Source organism: Planococcus citri, chromosome 4, assembly GCF_950023065.1.
Source record: "Planococcus citri chromosome 4, ihPlaCitr1.1, whole genome shotgun sequence".
In the NCBI taxonomy this organism is placed as follows: Eukaryota; Metazoa; Arthropoda; class Insecta; order Hemiptera; family Pseudococcidae; genus Planococcus; species Planococcus citri.
In genome coordinates this window covers 39880599-39905273 of record NC_088680.1, presented here as the reverse complement: position 1 = coordinate 39905273, position 24675 = coordinate 39880599, and the positions used below count along the sequence as shown (strand labels likewise).

General features: G+C 34.9%; 1 protein-coding gene across 1 annotated transcript in view; it reads left to right on the top strand.

The window, feature by feature from the left end:
- LOC135844993 (uncharacterized) overlaps nt 1–24675 on the top strand; it is a 198634-nt gene that overhangs the window by 13748 nt on the left and 160211 nt on the right. Inside the window, exon 2 of the mRNA XM_065363419.1 lies at nt 463–1020. Coding sequence (XP_065219491.1) covers nt 972–1020 — 49 coding nt within the window. The 5' untranslated portion in view covers nt 463–971. The remainder of the gene's footprint in view (nt 1–462; nt 1021–24675) is intronic.

Here is a 24675-nt window from a genome sequence, read left to right as displayed (position 1 = left end):
GGTCCTTACAAGTCATCAAATCTTCGAACAAGGAATGATGATAGTTTTTTTTTTGAGTGAATAAACGTACCAAAGGTGTTCCCCCCCCCAAATGGGATGAAATGACCAAAAGTCCTCAGTTAATGCATATAAAATTTTAACCTCCAAGTATACCTAACGTATCTGGTTAGCTCATTGATCAATTAAAAATCTCACCGATGTCGTCCTCCTGATTGTTTTCCTCATTTCTTAACTCTATAACGAGACGATTTGGAAAACCCTAACTTCACATCATCTCGTATCGTGTTATCCTTTTGATCTTCCATGAGAACGCGTCAGCAGTACTTTTTATAAGCGCAATGAAATAAATCTCTCTTCAGTACTAACGCATACTTAGAGATACATTCGATAGTTATTTAATTTAAATAGTTATTCGACTTTTCTTTTTATTCTTTTTCTTTTTTTTTTTTTTGTTCTTTACAGAACGAACAATACCATCGACTAGAGAAGCTGCTTTGTGACTGTGTGCGTGTGTATAGACATTTCGCGGCGGAAATTTTTCGGTAAAAGACGTTTACATTGCACCGTAGTGGTGGTAAATTGAATCGATGTTATAAGCGCGGACTGTGGAAAAGGAGCGGATGCGGCGCTACTAAGGAATGGAAGATTAAAAATTCCTTAGTCGGTGCGTTTTTATTATTCTTCTCTCTTTTTCTCGTCGCTTTGCTTTCGATCGTTTGGCGCGTAGCACACGTTAAATAAATTACAGAAAATAAATTATTCGTGTGAGCATACAGATTGGTGTGGCGCTTTTATAAACGGTAAATCTTGGAGAGTTTTCTGGTCTCGCCGCCACCACCACCTCGACTGCTGCAGCTGCCGGCACAGCGTGTGCAAGAAATGAATTGAACCGGCGTATATGGTAGTTTCACCTACTCGCTCGAGCCCCGTCGCCATCGTCGTCAACTACCCTCCACACGCCAAAGTGTACGATGATCGGGATACAGCCAGCGGTTGTGTTTCTTGTGGTGAAAATCTGCGGTAAGTGACTATACGATATGTGTGTATAGTGTATAGGTCGATAATCGTAATATGTATGTTTTTTGCACCTCCCTTCTCTAACGCCCGACCCGAGTCCAAGTCGTCGTCGTCGTCGTCTTCGGAATGAGAGAACAGTATACAGCAGACAGAGAAGGGGTTGAAAAAAGGAGACATGTTTACATCGTCAAAGACGCGAGCGACTTTTCTCTTTAATCTTTGGCGGGAAAATGCGGAAAACAAAGCGAGCGAGGAGAGAAAAAAATAGAAATAAATAACATGTAAAGTGATGTAGGCGGGAAAATCCTTCGACTCCATAAAAATAGATTAAGTAAAACCATATATATTAAAGTATATTGGAAAAAATCCGAAGGGAGAAGAAAAAAAATAAAGGAAGCCGTTAGCAAACGCTCAACACGCTGCGTCGCCTTGCGTCGTTTTGTCTTAATAAAATTTTTTCTCCCTTTGTCGTCGGCTACTGCGACTTTCCTCTTTTTTGCCCTCTGTCCTGCTGCTTCGACTTGTAAATATACCGGGTGTCCCGGTTCAGGCCAACGAGCTGAGAAATGCGGAAATAGAAATCGTTGGTATTATAGATGGTATAGCTTCTATTTTCAATACTTGGCTGTTGTGTAGGTAGTTTATCGGCTCGAGTATTGAAAATTTCTCTATTAGCGCAGTGAAAAACTATTTACTTCTGCACTTTGAAACAGTAGTCTGCCTCACCTTGAGGGGTATGTTTAGATTCAAGTATTGAAATTTTTCTTTCTGGTTTCAAAGAGTTTAATTTTTGAGTGAATACCTACATAATTATCTTGTCGCGCGTCAAGTTAAACGAATATAACTACTATAGGTTCTCATTAAATTCAGATGGTCCAGTCTTAGACATGATTTGTATTGATGGAAAAATATTTCCAATGGTAGTGAATTCTTTTAATGAGAAGTAAAAGTGGATCAAAGAAGGTACCTTAAAATTTTAGTGGAAAAAACTCGAAGGGAGATATCCTAATGGACAGAAAATATTTTGAACTGGAGAAGAGCGTACAAAAATATTCCAACAGCCAAAATTTCGTGAGCTTAAAGTGCAAATTTTTTGATTTTCGGTATTTTGAGAATAAAAATTGGGTCAAAATGAAAAAAATCAAAATTCAACAGATTCATTCGAAAAGGTGAAATTTGATGCGTATTCTTTTTTGAAACCCCCTTCTCTCCAAAAAAATCTGTCAAAAACGGTTTCAAACGATTTTAAGCGGTTCTGGAGCCTTCAGCAGATTTTTGAAATTTGCAACAGGATTTCAGCCAGTGAAACTGAAAATCAAAAATTTACTCTATAGCCTAATTTCAACATGTTGGGCTGCTTTGGTTCCATTCTGAAGCTTCCAATTGAATTTTGGAAATTCCATATTTTCAAAAAGTGCTGTAAAAACTGCCCAAATAATTATTTCTCCAGCGATTTCATGAGTAAAAATTTGAATGAGCGATAATTTGTTGTTTAGTTAGAATCCTAATGAAGATGGACATTCAATATATGGTCTATTTAAATTCACAAAAGCAGAAGTAATCAGGTACCTATTTCAAAAAATATGATAAAAAAGAAAAAGAAGGGATGATAACAAAAATTAAGTGAATTTCAACGAGTAAAACCATGCAAATAAAAAAAATGAAATAAATCGAACCAAACTAACAATTTGGCAATTTTGATTTTGTGAAAATTGATGGAAGGTCTTGAAAAATCTACATAAAAATTCGAAAATATCTGTCTTTGAATTTTTTGACAAATTGGGGAGTTTTTTGGTGTTTACCAATCTTGGCCAGACACGCCAAGATTTCAAATGAAAATCTGTTACTTTGCAACGAAAAAATTTTCAAAACGTGAATAAAAATCATTATGTTGATATTCTCTTTATTTTTAATCCAAACTCTTGAAATTTTTCTTCATAGTGAAGAAATAATTCCTTACATTTCATTTTACCTTTTGGCAAAACCAAGAACAATGATGATAATGAATGCATAAAAAAAGAAAATAAAAAATCACAGAAAAGTTATAAAATTAAAAAATTTAAATCTTACTTTGTCAAGCTGTATTTCACAGAAAATTTTTTGAAAAACTTTGGTCAATTCGAATATCACAGAAAGAAAAAATGACATCGAATCAAATGAATCTATTCGTTCTACACTACACTCCCTTACCCTTCACCTATTTAAAATTGGCAAAATAGGAATTCTCTTAATGATTTAGACTGATCATAAATCCATCAGAACAGTCGTAAAAATCATTGAAAATGGCAAAAAACTGGTACCTAACAAAATTATAAAATTTTAGGTATTGCAAAAAATTCATCAAAATTTGGCAAAATTATTTGAAAATAACAGAAAAATGTAAAAGTAAACATGGCATAATTGAAAATGAAATATTTTTAAAAATCAGTCAAAAATGTGTCAAATTTAGGTATTTTTGAAAGATGCATACTAAGTAAAAATCTTAGATTTACAGAAAATCAGCTGATTTTTTTTTACTGATTTAGGTAGTTAGGTGCATAAAATTTGTTGGAAATGCAGCGATAAAATTGTCCTAAAAATTGAGTCGGATGCGGGAAAAAAACAGTTTGGCCAAATGCAGAATTGTAAAGATTGTACAGGATATCAATCAAATTGTTGTTCGACTAGTTCTGCAGAAAAATTTCTGAAAAATTCCAGTTGATTTAGAAAATAATAATAAATTTTAACAAACAGGAAACACTAATGAATTTCATTTTTATATTTTACATATTTTGATAGGATTTCTGAGGAGAAAAAAACCAAAACAGAGCAGAATTAATTGCCCTTCTAGCACTTTCAAAAAACCCATGAAAAACCGAAAATGTAAAGGGTATTTTTAATCATTCAGAATTTATATTTCAATTTTGTGTTTGGTCACATGCTAAAATGTCCAAAAATTGAATAAGGAAAAAAGTAACAGTTCTAAAAACCGAAAAAATGTCAAAATTCCGAACTCGTTTTCAGCTTTTATCGTTGTACAAACAGCACAACTATTTTTCTCAGATTTTCAAACGTTATTTCCTAGTTTAAGAACACGACTTAAGAATGTATTATGTTTCACTTGAGAGAGGTTTAGTTGATGAATTTTTTTTACATTTTTTATTTATAAATAAAATTGTTGGAAAACAGGATCAAAACATGGCTTTAAGAAAAGTCACCAAATCATGAGTTGGTCCAATGCTCATGCGTGCAATCCGCCTAAACAATTGTGAGAAGGGGAGCGATTTTTTATTATTCCTCATCCCTATCAATTATTCTATTCTTCTAGTGTCTTTGGTCTTTAAACTTGAACACGTGAAATACTTAGGTAAAGTTCGTGCCCATTTCCAGATTTTTTCTGGTATCTGAATTTTTAAGAGTGGAGGGAAGAGGGATAAATGAACTGCTCGAATTTATCATTTTAGTAACCTAGATTTTTGTTTTGACTCGATTGAAATTAAAAGACGTTTATTTAAATCAATTACGTTGTCTTTGATGAGTTCTTCCGTTCAATCACTCACCAAAAACTCGTCGTTGTTTGTGTGACACCCGGTATACAAATGCACCAAACATAATGTGCGGCCTAAGAATAGGAAACATTTTAAACTAAACGCGATTGGAAACGCACCAAAAATTGAATTTGTAATTATTCTTTTATTTCACTTTCATGTCGAGTTTTATTTTTATTATGTACCAAGGGCTGAAGCAAACAGACTGGGAGTCGAAGGAGGGTAGAATTTTAAACGAGGATTTACTCGCTCTCGCGTATTCCTATATCCCCAAGTGCTGCTTAAAAAGCTTACGGATTTAGGTCAGACTTTTATACTTTCTATATATATACGAATGGTCCGACGGTATATTTACGAAGGTGCTTCGCCTGTCGTACGTATCGCAGATCTTGCCAAGTTTGATTTTGTCTACCGTCTCTTCATCTCTGTCCCCACTGAAGCCGAAAAATGTTACGTGGTTCAACTTTGAAAGAACGAGGAGGATAAAAATTGGAAAATTATCGATGGCACAACTACTACATACGTGTCAAAATATATGAGTGATGCGAAATGTACGAGTTTTTCGAATGAATGATTGGTTTCAATGGAATACCTACCTATACACACCAAGCCTAGGTTCATATGCGTGTCGTGTATGCCTATACCTACGATACTCATAGAGTAGCTTCCTACACACATGCTACATGTGATATTATTATGTTATGTTGTACATATATGCCTATATCATAATATGTATTAAAGAAGGTTGTAGTACCTACCTGAGTTCGTCATATAGGTACCTACCAAAGTCGTATATGTAGAATTTTTCCCTTGCAGATGTGATATAATTAATTATTTATAATGATTACTTGACCGTGTCGAGTTTTCACATTCCGCGTGTCAGGATTCAGGAACTAATGGAAAATTCATTTTGGTTTAATCATCGCCACCATATGCCATGTAATTAGTTATTCGTCGGTAGATATTTACGCGATTTTATACGTGCGTACGTAATGCGTAGCTGAAAATTTCACCGTGGGAGTGTTGAAAGATTTTAACACGAGATTGATTTGATTTTGATGATGGCCAGCACAGCTCAACCGAATTCCCGGAGCTTAGATTTAAGATATTTACGGATGAATAGATCAGTGATTTATTTAGCGAACGATTGATTTACTCTTGATCAAAGTCATCTTCATATTCTTGCTGATGGATTTGAAAAAGTAAAATTTTGCTTCTTCCTCTGGCCTTGGATTTTTTCACACCTACGATTATAGTCTATTCTGAGAAAATCATTTCGTGAACGAACTGAACTTCAAACTACGCATTTCATATTGTTCATAAATGATTTTTTAAAGAAACCGAAACAAAAAAGAAAAAAGAAAACCTATCCAACATCCCTTAAATTCCCTCACTTTATTAGATACTCTTTTTTTGGCGCCGAATTTCGAAACAAAATACTTAGCCGATCATTATAAAAGAATTTTTGTTCAAAAGCTAAGATCTTTTTTGTGTTCGTGTGTAAAATTATTCGTACCCGGTCGACTTAATATAATACAGGAAACAACGAAATATGTACCTTTCCACATGCCAAGTTACGCTGCCCCGAAAACATATCCTATACCGAAAAGGGTTTTTCGTCCAGTTAAGCCTTACGATCACTTCGTCGACAACCCAGCAGGATGAAAAATATAAAAGAAATTGGAAAAAAATATTCACCTTCACCTCTGTATTACATATCTATCCATACTTACACTATAACAACGCAGAAAAATTATTCAAATTTCTACGCAGAAAAAAAATACAAAATATTCCGAGAGCCTACGTTGGTGTAAGTATTTCCACGCAAAAATTTCTCTCAAAGTAAAAATTTCCACTTTGTAAAAAGTTTTGAACGGGAATTTTTCGAAATTTAAAATCAATGTTGTCGCGAGAAAATTTAATCAGCAGTTTGTATATAATTTTCGTGAAATATACGAGAGAAAACCATTTTAATCTTTTATAATTTCGCCTCTGTCGAAAGAGAGCACGAGGGAAAAAATCCCGATAGAAGGACGTGTAGTCGTGTATTTACTTTGAAAAGTTTTCCGATAAGGCGGAAAAGAATTTTTACAATGCTAATAGAAAACATATTGAACAATTTTATTCGTTTTGGAGAATTTTTTCGCGAACAGAAAAAAGTTACATGGCTTTTTTCTTCTACACTCTTGTACGCTGTCGAATGGAGTTATTCCGCTCTAATTTTTCTCCTTTGCTGAATTATTACAAGAGATTGTTTCGTCATTGTGTTACATTCAAAGAGGAACTAGTTAGCACGTGATAGACGAGGGAGAGAGGTGGAGGGAAGACGATGTGGCATTTTACTGTATGGGTACAATTTAATCAAAATGAAATTTGGTAGGTACATTTTGTGTGAAACAAAGTAGGTATGTATGTATGTGATGAAAATGTTTCTTGATTTCTTAATTTTTAGTTTTCAGATTTTTGTTGTCTTTATTCTATATTTTCATAAAAGAATCTGAGCTTTCGATTAATTTACTCCCTCTGAAATCAAAAATTTAAGAAAAATTACTTTTGATTTGTTCTTTTTTTATGTTTTAGTTAAGTTTAATGGTGCATTGTATTTCTATATTCTTGATAAGTTAATGATCTAAAAATTCGGCCAACAAAGTCAACCTCCAGAATCGATTGCCTCCATTTCCCAGCTGATCTGAGGTCTTCAAAAAAGAGTTGAATTTTCTCGAGCAGTTTCAAATTTCTCCAGAGGGCGTAATAATCAACTTCGGCAGCTAAAAATATGATCCTGTCATAAATTCAACCTTCTGAATCAATTAGGACAGAGCTGGTGAACCGAAAATGCGAGGTAACGAGTTGAAAAATGTATTTTTTTTACAAGTTGAAATTTTTCTAAAAAAAATATGTTTTATCTTCGCAAAAATTTTACTTTGATCTGAACTTGATCTCTAGAATTCTTCTCTAATCGATTCAGAAGGCCAAATTCATTAGATTGTGAAATTTTCAACTCCGAAGCTGATTAAAACACCTTCTGGAGTGATTTGAAATCGCCGAAAATAATTATTTATTCGCAATAAATTTTAGTTTTAAACCGATCCTATTCAAACGGAAATATGGCAGATATTAATGGGACACCCTGTATAAAAATTGAAAAAGAAAAAACTTCGTCAACTTTCCAAATTCATTTTACCATCGAAGTCGTAAAAATTTAAATTTCATCAAGTAGTTAACCATACCGATAGCATTTAACTTCTTATATATACGAAAACCGAAATTCCATGCACCTCCTCTTGTTGAAAATTCTACGCAGTTTAATAAATGCGTAACATAACTTTTTACTTAAAAACTACCCAAGACTTCAATCTTAGCCTATAATATAAGTTGATACTTTGCAAAAGAATAAAAAAAATACCTACTTTTATACAACGAATTAAAAGCCTACCTACGCGAACAAATTCGTCGTATTATTACTCCAGATGAAAAAGATCCCCCGCTCCTTTTTCCAACAACCTCAATTCGTGGCAAGGCGAGTGTTTGCCTTTTTGCTTCATCGTCGTATTTCTCCATAAACGATTACCAAAGTGTTTTTCTATCGTGTCGAATTGATTTTAACTTTTTTTCTTTTTTATAACCCTCCCTTCACGGTACAGTTGTCGTATTTTTATACGCGATTCTTACTCGAATTAATTTCAATAATCAAGCGCGTGAAATGAAGGCTGTTTCGTGCCCCTTCTCTACTACTTTACTTACCCTATTCGAATCGCGGTCTTTTAAAATACTTCGACGATGTGTTTTTTTAGAGAACGAAAACAACGCAGGTACCTCTAGCTTTAGCCGACATTTCGAGTCATTTGCGTTAAATGGGTCTACCTCGAGCATCTAGAAATCGCCCAAAAGAGTAAAAACATCTCTAGCTTTGCTCGTTGTAAATATTTACATTATAGAAATTTTAAGCCTACGGAACAAAAACCAGCCAGGTGGTTCGAAAAATTAAGCGAATTCACGTTTCCCTGCGACACGACTCAGCGAGTAATTTAATTTCCAATTATTACGAGAATAAAAATTAAATAAGGGCTCGAAAAAGTACGCCTCGAAGGGGCCAGATAACTCGTTTCCACCCACCAGCAGTACATAACTCTCTTCTTGTCAAAATTGTCGTTTTTATTTATACGAGATGATTAAAAAGGGTCTGGCTCCTACGAACAGGTAAAGTAGGCAACTTCTGCTGTTTTGCGGTGTAGCTGCGAAATGGTGGCAGATACTGCGAAATTGAAGGGGCGTGAGTTGGGGTAAGGTGACGTTTGTTTTTTCATCTTCCAATGGTAGACTAAGTATACAGAATTATAGATCTGATACCAAGCACGTATTTTAAAATGAAGTGTTTTTCAGTTAAGTGCAGATAATCTTTACCACAGTGGCATGGCACCAGGAATTGTTAAAATTTTTAATATTTGAAAATTCAATGGAGGATGAAACGAGTTTCTTCTAGAAAAAGGGCTTATTTAGAAGAATTCTCAGACAAAGTAATTGAAATTTTTAAAAAAGAAATAATAATATTAAGGCCTTTACTACTCAAATTACATTTTAATATGTACTCAAGTATGGCAGGGCGGGGGGCTCCCGACACGACTTGATTTTCAATTGGGGGAGTGAGCTAAAATTTTCAATGATCCCCCCCCAAAAAAAAACAAGAAATTAAGAAAGAGAAATCTTTTACGAACAAATTGAGTCCCTTTTTTTGAAACATTTGTATAGCAATTGATTTTGCTTACAATTGAATCGAATCACGATTGGTGATTAAATGAATTGATTGATGTCTTAGCGAATGATTCGCAACGGATCAATTAATTTACAATTGATTCGGTTTTTTTTTGTGAAACTATTGTTCAAGAATTTGATCTGTGTTCAGGCGAAGTGAATCAAATCGAATCGAATCATTCACAACCAATTGGCGATTGAACAAATTGATTGATTTCTTGGTGAATCGCTCGCGAACGAATTGAATTTTTTAGTGAATTATTCGAGAACAAATTGAATAATATTTGGTGAGTCATGAGTAAACGAATTGATTCGTGTAAATGAATCGTTCGCAAACCAATTGACTCGTTCAAGTGAATCGTTCGTGAACGAATTGACTCGTTCAAGTGAATCGTTCGCGAACAAATTGATTCGTTCGAATGAATCGTTCGCGAACGAATTGACTCGTTCGAATGAATCGTTCGCGAACGAATTGATTCGTTCGAATGAATCGTTCGCGAACGAATTGACTCGTTCGAATGAATCGTTCAAGTGAATCGTTCGCGAACGAATTGACTCGTTCAAGTGAATCGTTCGCGAACGAATTGACTCGTTCAAGTGAATCGTTCGTGAACGAATTGATTCGTGTAACTGAATCGTTCGCGAACAAATTGATTCGTGTAAGTGAATCGTTCGTGAACGAATTGATTCGTGTAAGTGAATCGTTCGCGAACGAATAGATTCATTTACTTGATTTTTTGTGAATCATTCGCTAACGAATTGAATAATTTTTAGTGAATCGTTCGCGAACGAATTAATTGAGGAGGTTGGTTACAAAGTTAGACAAACGCCACTTCTACAAAAATCGAGTTAGACATTGATTTTTATAGGATTTTTAAAGCTCTTTTCATTGCCAAGGTCTGTTATTTTCAATATAGTACGTAAAAGGGTAAAAAACGTGCTCAAAGTTTTGCCTTAGTTTCAAAAACAGACATGTGCAAATTGTCTAGTTTCAAAAACAGACATATCCAGGATAAGTATGTCTGTTTTTGAAACTAAGATGATAGGATATGTCTCATTTTGAAACTAAGATAATGTTCACATGTCCGTGTTTGAAACTAAGGCGCAACTTTGATCGCGTTTTTTGACCTTTTATGTACTATTTTGAAACTAAGGGACCTCAGAAATGGAAAGAGGGTTAAAAATCCTATACGTATCAAAACCTAACTGATCTAGACAGCTTCAATTTCAAATTATCTTCATCTTGGTTTCAAAATCAGACAAGTGCATTTTCAGGTTCTTTTTATTAGTGGTAGGGGGTGATGGTGGAAGGATATTTTTTGTATTTTTGTTACTCAGTATCATCACTACAATTTGTCAAATATCCCCCACCTTTACAATGCTGTATATTTTTGTAACAAAAAACATAGATTTTCTCAGAATCAACCCTGTGGCGTTTGTCTAACTTTGTCACCAAGCTCCTCAATTAATTCTTGGAGAATCACTCGCGAAGAACACATTTATTCATAAATTGAAGATTGAATCGATTCGTTCGCGAATGGTTCTTTCGAAAAATTAATCAATTCGTTCATAAATGATTTCATCAAAAATGAATTTAATATTCTCTCAAATAATTCACTGATGATTCAATCAATTTATAGGTAAACAATTCGTTTGAAAGTAGATCCACTAGTTAGTAAACGATTTGTTAGGAGGGGCGGTAAGAGGCTTTGTGAGATTTCAAGTTCATTGAAATTGGTTCAGCCGTTTTCTGGGTAGGTAATAAGTTTTGAAAAATTTTGTCGCTCGATAAACTTAGAAACTTTGAACTTTTGAAACATGATGATGATGATGATGATGACAAATGTCCGGCTAGTGGCTGAGCGCTGAAATTTTAAATTTGATCAAATTTGATTCAAAGGTTCCTGAGAAAATAAATTTTGAATAGATTTTTGTGTATCCTGGAGAAAAAAATTGAAAAAATACCAATTATAGTACGTACTGCTACTCTAGCAGATACGATATATTTTTGAAAGAAAACATTTTTTTTTTTACAAAAATTAGGTTTGGAGATACGGCAGTTTAAAATTTTCTTTTGTAAATATCTCCCCCTGGGGACAGAGGGCGAAAATTTTTCAAAAAATTCACGTTGATAAACTCATGTTCCCTCCATATATTTTGGGTGAATTCAAATTTTTTTATGTAGAACTCGATGGAGTATGATTCCCTCCCCCCAAAAAAAAGTCTTTTGACCATTTTGGGCAAGGGGGTGAGGTGGGGAAATTTTATGGCTCCAAAATTTTGTTTAAAGGCATTTAACAATATTTCACCAAAATTTAAAAAATTCGAGGACATGGGCATTTCACCTATTTTACCCGGGAATACCCTTTTTAGCCCTGAAAGGTGAGCAATGAGCATTAAATTATGGAATAGCACTTCGTAAACTTTGCAAAAATTCCAATAATCCATCATATTATTGTTCGTAAATACCTAGAAATTATTTGTTTCACTTTCCTAGTGGTCTTCAGGCGTTTAGGTAATGGGACACCCATGTAAGTATTTCAGAATCGCGAATAAAATATTCTCTTCGAGGGGAAAAATCTGACAAAAGGAGCGAGAAAATTTCGACCAAAGCACAGAAGTCGAATCGAGTCGCGTTGCCTTCGCATTTAGAAAATCTGTTAGATACTTGTTGCTGATGGGTTGTTTTGTGAGTATTAATGAGAGAAGCGTAGAATACGCGATTGCGTTGTGAATTTTTTTGAGCAAAAATCAGTGTTGACGTGGCTGGAGAGAGATGATGAGATGTTATATTAACGAGCATTCGCTGGTGTGTTTTTTCTAAAAACACGCGCGCAATTAGCGAGAAATGGAATTTGGCGGTGAGATAAGGACATAGGAAGAGAGATAGAAAAAATATACACGATGAGGATTTTGTGTTCACCGGAGAAAAAGAGACAGATGCAGGAGGAAAGAAGAGAGGCAAAGAGCAGCTGTAGTATTTACAGCGGTTTCTGGTGAAGAGCAGGTGAAGAGAAAGCAATTTTTTTTTTTAATTGCGAGGTTTTGTTTTGGAAATTTAAATACAATTAATGCCGTGTCGGTGCCATTAAAGTGAAGTACGTCGAGCGTTTTACCAAAGAGCACTCGAAACAGAGAGAGAAAGTCCTTTCTTTTGTCATATCAAGACTTTTGCGGCCTTTGTTTTCTCTGCTTGTGTGGAGAGCGTTTACAACGGAAGAACGTTTCAAGATGCAGACCCTTTTAAAATTTCCAACATCGAGAGAGCAAGAGAGAGAGAGAGCAACGCGGCCGGTACCGCCGGAGAGCAGCAGATATTAAGGTTTGAGAAAATGACGCGAAAGATCAGCAGCGTACTCGACTATGTTGTTGAGGAAAGAATGAGAATACAGGGTAAGGGGTAGAACACACACGCACACTGTAGCTGCAAACAATGTTTTCAACTTTTGAGTATGCGACTACCAACCGATCCACAGGGTGAGAGGTGGTGGTTAGCGTGCCGTCGAGAATGATTGTCGATGATGATGACGATGGGAGAGAGAGAGAGTGAGGGTGGTGACTTGCATTTGATGCGCGCATCGTTTAAAGTTGAATTTTCAAGCGCTTTCGTGAAAACTTCAAGTATGCATAAATTCAAGTTGTGGTGCTATCTTAAATTATTATTATACACTATTTACGCTCGCTCACTTACTCGATGCTATGTTGTGCTGTTTCTCTTACGTACACGTATACACGTATAAGTGTATACGAAGTATATCCTGGTTTTGTATGCTACCTATGTAGTTTTATACTCGACGTTCGTGTGGTTGTTGCCACTCTCCTTCTGCATCGTCGTCATCACTTCTGCTGTGTGGAAAACATTTTCAAGAATCCAAAGTACCCAGTAGCCGGCTACACACGGGTGAAAATGAAAGAAAAAATCTTTTCTGGCTGCTTTTTACGAGACGTACCATAAACCGAGAGTGTGCCACTTTAATGTGATACTCAAAATAATATCGTTGTTGGCATTTAAATAATATATGTAACCGGGTGTCGACTCTATACTCGGGCTACATAAGATTTAGCTTAGGTAGCGACTATAGCGAGGAGACGAGTCGAGGTGGAATTACCAACGTAGACGACATTCAACGTCAGCTGCAGCACATGGTGCAGAAAATTAGCCCTTCTTGCTTATTCTCGCGGTGCTGTAGCAGTCGACGTGTATTATGTCGAGTACCTGCCCGAAGATGAACTACGCCAATGAGGAGTGTTTTTACCTAAAAGATGGATTAGCTTTGGTGTACGTATAGGTACGAGAGTTTCTCGACAAGCTTGAGAATTCGTCGTGTGAAGTGGAATTCTGTTAGGGAGAAACGAGCGTATGTGTCGAGTCCATAAGTAAACCCTTTTGTATAATGACTCAGATACCTGTCTTTATCTAACATGAACGAAATAGAGAGGAACTTGCTGTGAATGAAGCTGCATGTAATTTGAATTGGAAGTGTACGTAGGGACTCGACGTACAAATATGTTTGTAGCAATTATAGGGTATTTAAACTGGCACAGATTTAGCATATAAGCTTCTTTTGTTATTGACTGTATGGTGAAGAGAAAAGCCTTTTCTCGTGTGTATTATTTCATTTTTGATTTAAAATGGTGTTGATGGAAATGGTAATTAGAAAAGTTTCAAGATACCTATCCTGAAAAATCCTTGTAAAAAATGCCTATGTTCCCTTTTGACGCAATTAAACTGCAGCTCACTAAATTGAGTGAAAATCATTGATCTTATTATTCTTATTTTTTTTTTATTGCTACAATGTACAATTCCTTGCTATGGAGTGTAGACTGCAGATAAGTATCCTGGTCTAAAATATGTATTGATTAAATTTATCATTACAGATACACACCAAAAAAATATAGTAGACCGCGTTCTTATCGTGAAAATCTGGAATTTTCAGAATATGACTGGAGACTCTGGAACGATTTGAAACCATCTACAATGGATTCAACATGTTGAAATTGGGATTTAACGTCAATTTTAGCTTTTCAATTTGATTGGGTAAACTCTAGAATTGCTTGAAACGGTTTGAAAGAGTTCCCAACTGATTCAAAGGGAAGGTGGTCAAAAATAGTTACGTATTCGAGGTTAAGCAAACTCTTTTTGGGAATAAGTCGACTGTTCAATCGATTCAACTCATTTTGAAGAGACTTTCCACCTCAACTTTTTTAATAATTAGTTTTGGAATTTTATTCTGAAAACTGAGCAATTTTTAATATTTTACATTGGAATAGGATGCTTAAAGTACATACACCTCATTTTCTCTTACAACTTCTCAAATACAATTTAAACAAATTTTCCAAATTGTTTGCGATTTTCATCATCACACAAATTTTTATTTTTTTTAAATGGAAATTTTATCAAATTCGAGGACATGAAAATCTCTTTAGTCAAAAATTTTCGTTTTTCACCCCCCGAACTTTTTCTGAATTTCAAAATTCTAAAGTGAAAATTTTCAAAATCAAATACTGCAGTATTTTGACCTCATCCCATTCAAATTTCAAGGCGTCGATGTTGTTAGAAAAAAAAGAAATCATAGGTATGTTGCATTTTTTCTCTTCGTGAGTCCTAAAAAAAATTAGGAAGAAAAGGGGGGAAAATTTTCAGATGATAAAATTTTATAGCAATTTTCCATCAAGTTGGCCTTAAAATTTGAAATTGATCTTTCCCTATAGCAATAATGAAGGCATCCCTATGGAAAATTTGAAATCGATCTTTCACTAAGAAGCTTCTTGCTAACTCAACCATCCATTTCGCTCACTTTTTCCACCATGAGAATCATAGAGGGACCAGACAAGGTTGCTCTCTCTCTCTCTTAAAAAAAAAATAAATCAATAAAAAAAAAAGAATACGACAGATTATTTAGATAAGGTTGAAAGAATTTTTAATAGATTGCATATTTTGGGATTTTGAGACGTTATTTTGAAAAAATCACGCTCTTTCGCTTCACACAAAGAATCCATCATAGCCATTCAACATGTCGAAGCTGAACCTCCAAATCACAAGAATAGTTTGATAGCGTTTTTACGGCAAACTAGTTATGCAATTTTATCTACACGAATGACGAGAAAATGAGTGCAGATGATTTGCAGGGCATCCAAGTCAAAAATTATTGTAAATAGTGCTAAACAATATTTTTTTTAGAAGCTCTGATGAAATGGCGATCATCAGTTTCATTGCAATGTTCTGGAGGGCAGGAAAGAGGAAGAGGCAAAGCCTCATAGCAAGTGCAAAAATCAAAGTCGAACTTGAAAGAAATTTATTTCCGGTGTTAAAGAGTTACCCAGTGATTCAAAATCAGCAATCAAAATTTCAAAATCTTAAAGTTGAATAAACTTTTGAGCTGAACGTCCGAAGACCATTCAAAAGAATCTGCTGTTTATACCTAAGTCTACAATTATGGAGAAGACTTTCCATTTTTTTTTTTTTTTGACAAACCAATTCTTGAAATAAGGTTTTATTTCTTCTCACGATGAATAGTAAGTACCAAAAAAAAAGACCCCAAGATACATCAACAGCAATAACTTCAGGTGACGAAATTCATTTTTAGATTTTTGCCGAATTTTGAAAAAATTCAAATTTGGTCTCAAACCTTTCTGAACCCTCCAGTGGATTTTAAGATTCACGAGTTCTTGAAAAAATGCTGTAAGCTGAAAGGAAATGAATTTGAACATATGTTTTTGAAATACTTTTGCGCCGGTTCGAGTACAAAATTTTCAAATTTATGTTTTTTCTCTCGAAAATGCCTACTTTTGCACCTAATTGCTGCAAGAAAAATTTTTGGATTTGAAGCTGCGCAAAAATATTTTAAAATTGTGTAGGTACTTGTAAATTAGAAGGATCACATTGCAAATTCAAGCTCATAAGTGCTGAATTGCATTTTCCACTCTACTCACAGCGTTTTTTTGAAAACTGAAAAATCTGATACTTCGCTGGAGACTCCAGAACGGGTTTAAACAATCACCAATTGACTCTGGAGGTCAAAAATAGGGTAAAAATCAAAGCTAAGATCTGATGACAGTTGAATCAAATTTTGATTTTTTTTCATGAGAAATGGACCAACATTTGAATTTTTAAAAATACACCAAGAATCGAAAAACTAATTTCAGCCCCCGCAATTTTCATCGGTGGTGTATTTTGGAGTCTTCTTTTCATTCATCTCAGTCCAGTTCAAAAATGTGTGTGTAGGTAAAAATACCTGCTTGCGTGATTCAATAAAAATAAAAATTTTAAAAAATTAAAAAAATCAAAAGTGAAGTGGCACAAGTACCAACTTAACCAATACATTGATTGTTACTGATTTGGAGGAATTATGTTCAAGTTTCAACTTATTTTTGTACTCAAGCTCTTCTGAGTCTCACACCCTCCGGAATCCGAAAAAATAATGATAATCTAAACAGAAATACTTATTTTTTTTAGTTGATAAATTTTTGTCAGAATCATATAATTATTCGTGATGCGATCCCAGATGTGCGGAAAGGGTTGATATAAGTACTTCTCTTCAGCAGAAACTTCTGAAAATAAAGATCAGCCCACTCTCCCTCCCAAAAACTTCTTTATTCCAAAACAAATCTCAGAATCTTTTTTTTTAGTAAAAAAATAAATCACGAATCGGTAGACAATTAAGTAGTTTCAACAGCTTTTAAACATAAGTACAGATGAAGAAAAAAACGACTCCTAATACCTTCCCACAATCTAGAGAAAAACTTCGTTCGTAGGTTTTCTGTCCAGTCCATTTTTCACGTTACTTATACGAGTAGCGAAGTAAAACTACGAAGACGCCAACTTTCTTCTTTTTCAAGATAAATCCCGACAAATAGTAAAACAAAAAACCTCTAAACGGTTCAAATCAACTGAGACGAGACATTTTTCGACATGAAATTAACTATCACACGAACTGCGAGCTGCGGTTTACTCGTGTATTCGAACAACTACGTTTAATAAAAATGTATTCCTCAAAATATAGCAAGTTTTTAAAACAAAATAAAAATAATAAATTTTTTGAGCTGGTTGGCCACCCTGCGTGAGTGCCCCTTATCCCTGTACACATCTTTCTTTTAAATGCGGTAAAATGTCGTAAATTTTTTACATTATCTGGAGCCAAAATATATCTCTCTATTTTACTATTTAATCCAGCTCGAGAGTCACTCGATACGCGTACATAAAGCTGTTAACCCTCCACCTCTTTCGCTGCCATCGTTCAGTGTACTATTTCAGCTATTTTTTTCGGGTTGATAAAAATCGTCAATAAATTGAAAAAAAAATCAAATAAGGCAATTTCGAACAAGCTTTGTTAAACGTTGCGCTTTCCATATCGCGAATAATTCGTAAAAATCGCTCCTATATTAAATTTAATATACGCTACGACGACGACTGCGATTCTGCGAGCATCGCATACGTCATAGAGAGCTGTACCTACATTACATTTTTTTCATCCCACCTACCACTATACGTTTATCGCGTGTATCCTTCACTTTTTCTCTATAATCCTGGCTGGTGTTTTGCTATTTGCGTGATCGTATGACTGGTACGCGTGGTATAAAAATGTACGAATGCGAATTATAAACTACATAAAAATTCATTACGTTTGTCTCTACTACCTCACCCGTCATCTATTGGAATTTTTTTGCGGATGGTTTCCTCCTCATCAGAGGCGCTGTTTCTGTATCGGTTTTACCTTTGATTACGTTATGGTAGCTGGGGGAGGTAGAGTAGGGTTCTCCTGCGTTATATGCCATGCCATTGGCATCACAGACAGTTGGCTAGCGAAGCGGAGTATTTAAATTCGTCTACCCATATAGGCTGCTCTGTAAAACATCTACATACAAAATTTATACAACTTGTATTTACGAAACTTTGAGTTAACAGGGTACCTACGTACTTGTCTTTTTAAATGAGCGGTATCTTTCCTAGAAAATTTTAGTGAAATCATTTTAATATGCATTGCAATTTATCATCACACATTCCACAAAATTTCCAAATTTCAACTCATTTTTAAATAACTCATGTAGGTACCTATTCACTACTTACCTTTTTCGCTGAATCGTTATATCTCTTCCATGCTCAATTTTTCTATTTTTTTGCTTTCAAGAAAAACTTTCTCTAAAAAGAGAATAAAATTAAGAAATATACAATAAACGAGCAATAACAAACTGATAAAACCCTCGACGGTATCGTTCACGAAGGTTTTCACCCTCCCTCTTACCTTCTTCGCCAACAAACCGAGCATATTATGCTGTTTCGTCCATACCATAGAGTGAAACTGAAACGACAACGCAAATCTTACAATAAGGAAGACATTTCCGAATGTAAATCAGATAAAAAAGCGAAACGTGATCGCGATATAGAACATCCTAAGGTGAACTTAGTTGATCGGGTTAAGCCAACGCACGTCAAAGGGTGATCTCGTACTTAACCTTTTTTTTCCACGTCGGTCTCGCTTCCCTAAAAGCAAGAAAAAAATATTTAAATGGTATTTTGATCCTTCCTAAAGTGGCGTAATTGTAAAGCCGGCTTTCGACTGGGGCAGATTGATTGCGGCGTAGAAAAGTGGCAGAGTTGGAATTTTCTCGCTATGGATGACGATCCGGTGAGTTTTTATGTATCTTTGTGACTCTCCCCTCGCTAGATTACGCGCTGGGATTTACCATTGTAGTTATGCAAAAAAATGGCCTGGAAAGCTTTGTGACTTGGAAAGTTATGAGACACTGCATATTATATCTATTAAAGGGGTTGGATTTAATAGATGAGCAGTTTTCGTAATGGCCTTGAATGCGTAAAATTGTTGTGAAAATCAGATGATATGAATTGATTCAATAAAGGGTCGATTTATTTGAAATTGCATGAATATTGTTTAAGCACTGCGGAAATTGTGCGAAGTGTCGTAGATATGTTCGAATTTGGGTGGAAAATGCTGAAAATTCTGTAAAAACATATCAAAGAGAAATAAGAAAATCATCAAAAATCAAAATTTCACAAAAATTGTTCAAAAATGTTATCAAAGCTATCAAATTTTGCACAAAAATTCCAAAATGGTATCACTGACAATTAATCACTCATTTTTTATCGTTTCAGATCATAATTGTTTTTTTTGAAAGTTGGTGTAAAACCACCCCTGATTTAAACCTTCCAAAACATTGTACCACATGATTCAAGTGGTACTATTTTGTTATGTTTGTAAATTGTAAAGAGACTTCATTTTTCTGACGTTCCAACAAAAAACTCTTACTGTCAATTTTTTTCAATTTACCCCCTCAACGTCCTCTCCCTACAACCTGTTCACTTTCTCACTCAGATTTTGAGATACGTCAAATGATGTTTTCAGCATTTGTTCACAAGTTCCTTCAATTTTACTTGAATTTCATCAAATTTCGGCAATTTTTAGTTACTTACCTATTTTCATCCTTATCTGGGAGTTTTATGAAACTTCATGAAATTTTGGCGAAATATTCACTTTGGTGATATTTACCTAATACATTTTTTGGGAAGAAATGTTGCTCAAATTTTGAGATAGGTAGATTTATTTTACCAATTTATGATAATTTTTTATTATTATTATGTTTACAATTTTTTGGAAGTTGTAACATTTTGCTTTATACGATTCGGTATTGCTAAATTTGTTGAAATTTCATCAATTTTTCGACCATTTATTTTTGCAACTTTCACGTCAATTTAATAGATTATTGATTGTATCTAATTTCTCGTGTACCTACCTAATTTTTTCAAAATTTCGGTCAGTTTTGACAATATTACATCAGTTTTTTACAATTTTCCATAATTATTTTGATAATTGGCTATTTTTGCTACCAGGGATTGTTTTAAAAATTTGTTGTGCAGCACCAATATATTTGTGTAGTCCCAAAAATATTTACTCACTTGCTTGGAAGTTTTTCAATGAAAAAATTTTGTTCAAACTTTTAAAACTGACTTTTCACATCAAAATTGCTGCTGTTTTGCTTCTTGGAACTACAAATTTCATAATGGGTCAATTTGATTCTCTTCTTCACACTTAAAATTTCAAGAAACAAATTGATGACATTTTTTAAAAGTTGAGTTAGAAAAACTGATTTTTTACATTAAAATTGATATTGTTCCACTTTTCGAACTACAAAGTTTTCAAATCTTTTGTCGTCACTTCGCTCGGGCCAATTTGGTTCTTTTCTGCAGGGTTCCAATTTCAAAAAACCTATGATTGAATTATTTGAAAAAAGTTGAAATCAGAAAAACAGAATAGAATACTTTTCGACTAACTTTGTCTGGGGGGGGGAGGTGTAAGAAAATTAGGAAGAGTTAGAAAAATAAGGGGGAATCTTGATACTGAAAATTATTCTGGTTGTATAGCTCCAAAAAATCCTTAAAATAATCCCTGTGCTACTGTAAAAGTAGCTCAGGTAATTTCAAAAATAGTGGACATTAAAGAGGGGGCCAAAGCCCCGGAAGACGTGGGTGAGGGTAAAACGAAATCTGACGTCATATATTCGTATTCAGGAGGTTTGATTCATATTAAAACGACATCAATGTTGTAAAAGTAGACGTACTTGTATTTCAAGAATAGTGAAAATTGAGGATGGGGCTGAGGCTCTAGAGGGGCTATGTGGGTTTAAAACAAAATCTGATGCGATATTTGTGCTCACCTGGGTTCGAATCATATGGAAACGACACCAATATCATCAAAGTAACTTTACTTATTTCAAAAATGGTAAAAATTGAGGATAGGGTCTGATGGCTCTGGAGGGAGTTGGATGAGTGTAGCAGAAAATCTGACGTCATATTCGTAGTCAGCGGCATCGAATCATGCAAAAACGACACCCTACTCATGAATGGTTATTTTTCTCAAAATCCTCATTTTACCCCCTCTAATACAAGTTTTTTCGATTTTTCACCATGACGTACCAAAGCAAAAATTTCGAAAAAAATATATGATGTTTAGGAGTCAAAAATACTCGTACCTACTTCCAAAAAACGTGTTTAGAAAATTGTACCTTGTAATCTTCATTGTTTGAAAGCATAAAATAAGTTTAAAACGCCATTTTGAGGGGTAAATATGAGGGGAGGGGGTTGAACATTTTTGTGGGGATACTTACCTCTTATGAATGTCCACAAACATACTAAAAAATTGAAAAAAATCGATTCAGGTAGTATATGGGACTGAGAAAATTATTTTTATTGTAATTTCAGAAAAAGGAGTGAGGTCTCAAAAACTCGGGGATAGGGGGGGTCTAGGCTCACCTACCATGCAAATTTCAATCCGAAAGCTCTCGGGGGCCATTTCACCCCTCCAATGCGCCAATAGCCTTTTTTTCAATTCAGTAAGAAGGTAATTATGTATTTTACTTCTTGTATCTACCAACTATTTGGCGAAAGTGAGTCGACTCCTTTCTGATTCGAATAATGTTTTTCGTGATTTTACCGAATCCGGAAATTAGAGCAATTGGTACCTATAACTACTCTCAACAAAGATATATGTAGATCGAAAGAAAGAAATTTGAAATCTACACAATAGTAGGTGAAGCTCAGTGATGATTCTTCAAACTCATTTGACATGATTTCGATCACTGATAAATATTTCCAATAACATTGACAATCAACGAATATCTACTAAACAAAGCAAGTTATTTCTTCATCGTCACATCCTTGAACCAAGATGAATAAAAATTTTCAATCGCCAATCCCCTTTTAGTTGCCAAATACCTACATGTACAATTTACTTGTTTTTTAAAATGAATTATGCACGCTTTTTTCAAAGACGAAAGTCCATAAAAGTCGTTTGAAAAAAGTAGGTAAACCGAAAAGATCAACAAATGGATTGTAAACCTGAATAAATACAACCGTTGTACGTATTTACGAAGCAGAATGTACTTCGTACCTTTTCAAGCAAGAGATCATTCAAGTGAGAGAAACCTTGCTGGTGCAAAATACTCCATGCGAACTCATCCACTTCATCTCCAAATCAAGAAACAATCTCGTCACGAAATACATTTTTTTGCTCTTTTTGGAAAATATCGGAAGAGACACCCTGCTCGTGCTTCGATGCCACCGCGCCCATCTACCTGCCTTGAAGACTAGCATCTGTGGGTTAAATCTATCCGAGGTGAATTTGGCGTTTGCTGGGTGTATTAAAAACAGCGTCAAATTGTGACGCTTTTATCAAACTACGTTCGAATAAATCACGCAGAATAATCACCTCGATAAAAACGTTCGTCGTTCGCCTTCGCGTTCGCCTTTGCCCATAATACCGCTTACACGACGAGATACCGCAAAGGAGCCCGGAATTATATTTCGGTGTCTTTTGAGCGTGCACAGCACAGCGAGTGAAGCCGGCTGATAGAGAAAGAGAGACGTTCGACTATAACGAACTAATTGATGTTATAAACGTAGTTTTCCTAAACGACTGTAAATTTACCGAAAAAGGGTTGCTCGAGGTAAATCAACAAAGAGAGAAGGCGAAAAATTACCCTTTGAAATTTCCGCACGCTTGCCCCCTTACTTGTATTCCATCTTTGCCCTCATCCTCATCCTACTCTGCTCCGCGCTGATCGTGAAAATTTTGCTTTTTCGAGCTAAACGCGTTGCCGGTGTCGATTATGCAATCTGCGTATTTGTAAGACGTTTTGCGCCACGTTTTCGTATAATTCCAACTTGTAGTATACGAGGAATAACTGGTAACAAAAACACATTAGCCGGAAAAACCTTTAAAAGCAGCAAAACTGCAAAAAAAGGAACAGTTTAATAAGTTAAACAAACTTAATACTCTTAACAAACTTCATTAACGTTAACTGATGCAAGATATTTTTTATTCGTAATCTGAAGTGAAGGTTTTAAACGTTCGTTGCTGCTTTTTCGTTAGTGTTGTACGAGTATACCTACCTATAGCTGCTTCGTCTTCGTCGACTTCCTTCTTATTTCTTAGTTATTCTCTCGCAAAAGCACATCAGCAAAGAGTTCGCACAAGCAAAGGGGTAAGAAAAAAGGACTCACAGGCGCACTTTCAAAATGCTTGTGAAGAATAATAAGAGATTTTCCTTTATTTATGGACTAGTAGGTGAGTAGCAGAGCGAACGAAAACTTTCGCCCGAGTATTCTTATACTTATATACGAGTATCTTATACCCATACCATCGACCCCCACCCCAAGCTCTTACCCATTCTAAGTTCGAAGCAAGCCTTCTTTAGTCGGCTCGTGCCAGACTGTTTCATTTTTCTATTCTTTTACGATGTTGATGTCTTCATTGAAGTTTCTTAATTTAATTATAACGAAGTTGTTACAAAAGCAGCGTAAAAAGATCAGACTTATTTTTCTTAGGCGAGCAGCACAAAAATCACGAACTTACGCCAAACAATCGGTAAAACGGATTACATAGTTGTCGAATAAAATTTTTCACTCTACAAACGACGACGAAGCAGAAGGAAAACTTATCAAGAGCTGATTCGCCTACACGTATTGGATATGTATGTGCTTACTTCGTTCGGTAGCTTTTGCTTAAATTTTTGCCAAACGTGGAAGATTTTTTGATAACTAGGTGCCTAAATAATGGTTTGTACCTAATTTCTCTTATACATTGAACGAATTTCTACGTAGGCTGATTTTGATTATTGGTAAAATACGACCTACACATTATCCAAACTGATCAAAGGAAATCCCCTTTCATTCCTGCAGATTTTAATTTTTGAAATATAGTCACATTTTTAGTAGGTATGTACTTTGGAGAACCTTAATGAAGATTTTCAGTAGTCCATGATAACTTTTTATTCAGATCAATTAATTTTAGCCTACTTGTTTTTTGATCGAACATTTTTGATAGGTACCTACTCCAGGTCTCATGATTAAATTTCACCAATCGAACTCATGCATGTTCACGACTGTAGGTATTTGAATATTCCACAAAATTTGCTCATTTTTCAATTTAAAAATGAACAAATAGGTATAGCCAAACACGAACCATCTTCGACACTAAGTACATATATTATTGAAAGATACTCGATATGGGTACCTACTTTCGCAATCATAATTTAAATAAGCGTTTCAGATTCATATCTGCGAGCAAAGGACCATAATATACATATATTCGAGTTAATTGGAAGAATAGTAAGAGATATTCCCTCTCTCATATTTGTCAGCTTCGCATAAGCGGAAGTACTAAAAGTGACATAAGTGGAAAAGACGAACTCAACCACATGCGAGATAAAATCTCAAATATACATTTACGTAGAATCACTTGTCATTCGAAATGAATTTTGTGTCATTTTATAATATATATTGCTCTTCATTCGCATTACTTTTTAACCCATTTAGTTGTATCGTATGATACGATAATAACTTATCCCATGTATGTACTTATAAGTA